Source organism: Lactuca sativa, chromosome 5, assembly GCF_002870075.4.
Source record: "Lactuca sativa cultivar Salinas chromosome 5, Lsat_Salinas_v11, whole genome shotgun sequence".
Taxonomy (NCBI): Eukaryota; Viridiplantae; Streptophyta; class Magnoliopsida; order Asterales; family Asteraceae; genus Lactuca; species Lactuca sativa.
The window spans coordinates 353,953,800-353,957,803 of NC_056627.2; the positions used below are offsets into that span (position 1 = coordinate 353,953,800).

General features: G+C 36.0%; 1 protein-coding gene across 1 annotated transcript; it reads left to right on the forward strand.

The window, feature by feature from the left end:
• The first annotated feature begins 764 nt into the window (after positions 1-764).
• LOC111903567 (uncharacterized) lies at positions 765-1,667 on the forward strand. Its single transcript, XM_023899337.1, has 2 exons — positions 765-1,248; positions 1,348-1,667. Exons 1-2 carry the CDS (start codon positions 765-767, stop codon positions 1,665-1,667), a joined length of 804 nt encoding a protein of 267 aa, XP_023755105.1.
• The last annotated feature ends 2,337 nt before the right edge of the window (positions 1,668-4,004 follow it).

The following is a 4,004-nucleotide window of genomic DNA, read 5'->3' on the forward strand; positions in this document are numbered from 1 at the left end:
TGTAGTGTGTTCGGATTCTGATGTTCTTGAATGTTTTGAACCACTCTCGATATGGTCGTCGGATGTTTTGTTCAATTGTCATTTTTTGTTGTCTTTGACGAGATTTCAAACTTGAACAAATATGGATGACTTCTTGTTTTCTTTTTGGTAGACTTTTAAAGCTTTTTGAAAAATCATGACATTGCTTTCGCCGCTTCTTCATTGTCGTTTCATGTTGTTATACAAATCGCTAAAAACATGACTTTCTTATTCATCTTCCCCCATTTTGAGTAACTTAATCTTTTGTACGATACTCGGGAAGGTTCATTCCTTTGTGGAACATATGTTTAACTTAGTCTTTTCTTGTATTAATATATGATGTTGTATATTGATGCACGTCAACTCGTGCAAACCTCGACTAAGGCTATCTGGACTGGGGAGGGCTCCACACGTGAGCTGCTTACGTAGAGGCCCTCTCCACTCGTGAACACCGCCCCCGAATTTGGTGGGTTGGTCATGGTGTGGCAACGAGGACGGAAGAAGACGAAATATCTGATTAGTGGGTCAATTTCCGACCGTTAAGCATTTAATAAAAAAATTATGTTATTTATTTATTTATTAATTTAATTTCTCTTTAGTCTTTATATATACATTCATTTTACATATATTTTTCAAAACAAAGCCCACAAACTCTTTCAAATCAAATACACACATTCAACAAAAAATAGATCGACGATTCTGATGACGAGTTGGTATTGCACACATTATTGTCTGTGGCACAAGACATGGTTCGTGAGAGAGGCGAAAGTTTACACAACGAGAAGAAGCATAGAAAATGGATCAACCGGGATCGAGAGGCGGAAAATGAACTTTTGGTACATGATTATTTTTACCCTGATAGTTTATATGATCTTTCGGAATTTGAAGAACGTTTTCGTATTAGTAGAAATTTATTCTTACGTATAGCTAGAGATTTGGAACGTAATTATGAGTTTTTCCAATTAAGATGGGATGCTAGAGGTAAACGTAATTTTACTACAATACAAAAATATACGACCGCTCTTAGACAATTGGGACATGGCATAGATGTAGACACCTCTGATGAGTATTTGAAAATGTCTGAGAGGACGTGTCGAGACTGTACATATCTTTTCTGTGAGTATGTTATAGAGCTTTACCGTGAAATATACTTGCAACATCCGACTAAAAGTGATGTTGAACAGTTCTATATCGCACATCAAGCTAAACATGGTTTTCCATGGATGATTGGTAGTATTAATTGTACACACTTGGAGTGAGCAAATTGTCCCAATGCTTGACGTGGTCAATTCACGCAAGGTGATCATGGGGTCCTGAATTTTATGTTAGAGACGGTTGTTTCACATTACCTATGGTTTTGGCATGCATTCTTTGGTATGGCGGGGTCCAACAATGACCTGAATGTGCTTCAAGCGTTTCCGTTATTTAACAATAGTTTGCAGGGTAAAACACCATACATGTCATACGTTGTGAATGGAAATGAATATAAGTATGGGTATTACCTAGGTGATGTGATATATCCAGAGTATGCTATAATTGTCAAGTCATATTCATTTCTAGCCGATGAAAAACGAAAATTGTTCAAGTTAGCACAGGAATCTGCACGGAAGGATGTGGAACGAGCGTTTGTAGTTCTAAAACAAAAGTGACACGTAATCAAACATCCGACACGAACATGGGATAGGACAAAACAAACGACGGTGTTGACTGCTTATGTTATTTTACATAACATGATAATAGAAGAAGGGGGCAGGTTATTTGTTCATATACCGGGAACGATATACTTAATCCACTTGCAGTAATACAAGTTGGCAGCCCGACATACTTCTGTAGGGTTTTGGCAAAACAAAATCGTGAAACACATCAAAATTTACGTCATGATTTGACCGAGCACATGGGAAAAACAATTCCAAGGGAGATATGACGACGAAGACGAAAAGGATGAGGGCAATGACGATGAGGCGAATGCGGACGGTGACGACGAGGTGCATGAGGATGGTGACGACGACGAATAGTATTTGTCTATGGTTTCTATGTTTTTTAAGTAATGTAATGTTTTATGTTTATTTTAGTAATTTAGGTTTTAAATTTCTGTGCTTTTAATTAATGCAATTTGGTTTTATTTTTTTGTGTTCTCAAATAATTTATTTATGTTATGAATTATGTTTTTTATTTAATATAATGTTACAAAAAAATGAATATTATGTAGTGGTAATTATTTACAATGTTTAGTGGGTTGGTGGTGAAGCCAACGTGGCGTAAAGGTGACAACACTTTTTCAGTAAGTTGGTAGTGACCACTCCCCATTGCCTAAGGCTAACCAGAGTGGATCAAATTTCACGCGTGAAATTCCTAGGTGGCACCCCAGGAGACGCGTGAACACCGCCCCCAGAGTCGGCGGCTTGGGTGTGGCGTGAGTGGTAAGACAGATGAAGACGATGCATCTGATTTGTTATGAATCTGACCCCTCGCATTTTCCCTATTTTCTCTCTCTTTCTTTTTACCCCTTCACTACCAACCCACCGGTGAGCACCATCTTCACACCCTGATGGGTTGGTTGTGGAATGATAAAATACCTTCGTGTCGTCACTTTCACTCACAAATCATCCGGGACCACTCCTCTTTGCCTAATAGTTGTATTGGGTTTGTTTGCAGCGGAAATATTACATTGCCGCTAACAGAAAAATAAATACATAAAAATAAGAAAATAAAATACTTGAAACTATCATAAAAAGCTTGGGTGGCCTAGTAAATCATGTGCAATTGAAAATTCTAAGACTTAAATCTTATAAACTCTAAATTTCATAAAAATATCAAAAAGTAACACTCTTAATTACGATTAACATATCTAAAGTGTTTGATGATCAGTTTTACTTGTATGTTTATGTTAACATATGTTTTTTCAGTTTATTCATCTATCATCGTTTAGCATCTTAAACACAAACAAAATAATCTGATAAACAAATGAATATAAACAAGAAAAATCATTCGTGTTCACTTGTTTATCCAATTAATTAAACAAAGGAATATAAACAAAATCATTTGTCGTCTCGCTTATAACTGTTAAATTATATTTTACGTAACCTTGGGACTACGAAACGTTATTCCGTTGTTAAGACTTTATATTAAAAAAAAATTATTGGTAACGGATGTTTTGATTAAAGTAATACTCGCTTAAGTATATGACAAGTTTTAGAAGAAAGAACTCAAGAAGTGTGGTGTGGGTCAGATGGTTGGTTTATTTTGTCTTATCCTTTTGCAGTTCGAATAATTTTGGGAAAATGACTTATTAAGGTAAGTAACTATTTCAATTGTCCATATATAGGTAATGTTCTTTTTTTTTGTACACATTAAGGTAACTAACTTGTTGTGTTTGTTCATATTTAGGTAATATGACCGGCTATCACCTGTTTTTGCTTATGTGGCATCCACCTGGCATTTGACTTGAATTCGTTGCACCTACGTGGCATGGTGCATATATGGGAAAATGACTTATTAAGGTAACTAACTATTTCAGTTGTCCATATATAGGTAATGTTCTTTTTTTTGTACACATTAAGGTAACTAACTTGTTCTGTTTGTTCATATTTAGGTAATATGACCGGCTATCAACTGTTTTTGCTTATGTGGCATCCACCTGGCATATGACTTGAATACGTTGTACCTACGTGGCATGGTGCATATATTGTCTTCATTCGATTACACTATAACTGTGTCATACGATTTCACCCCTAATTCTAAACCCTAGATCGATCGACGATGGCTTCTTCTTCCTCATCTTATTCTTCAAAATGATAAGATGAATTTCAAGCTGATCATCCATGTGATTGCGGTTTACCATCTTGTGTGAAGATTTCAAGAACTCCTGCAACATATTCAACAATATTGATTTACCATCGAGTTTTGACAAACTCTAAATTTTCTTCCTGGGTTGTCAGGAGTTCTTGAAATCTTCACACGAGATGGTAAGCCACAATCACATAGAT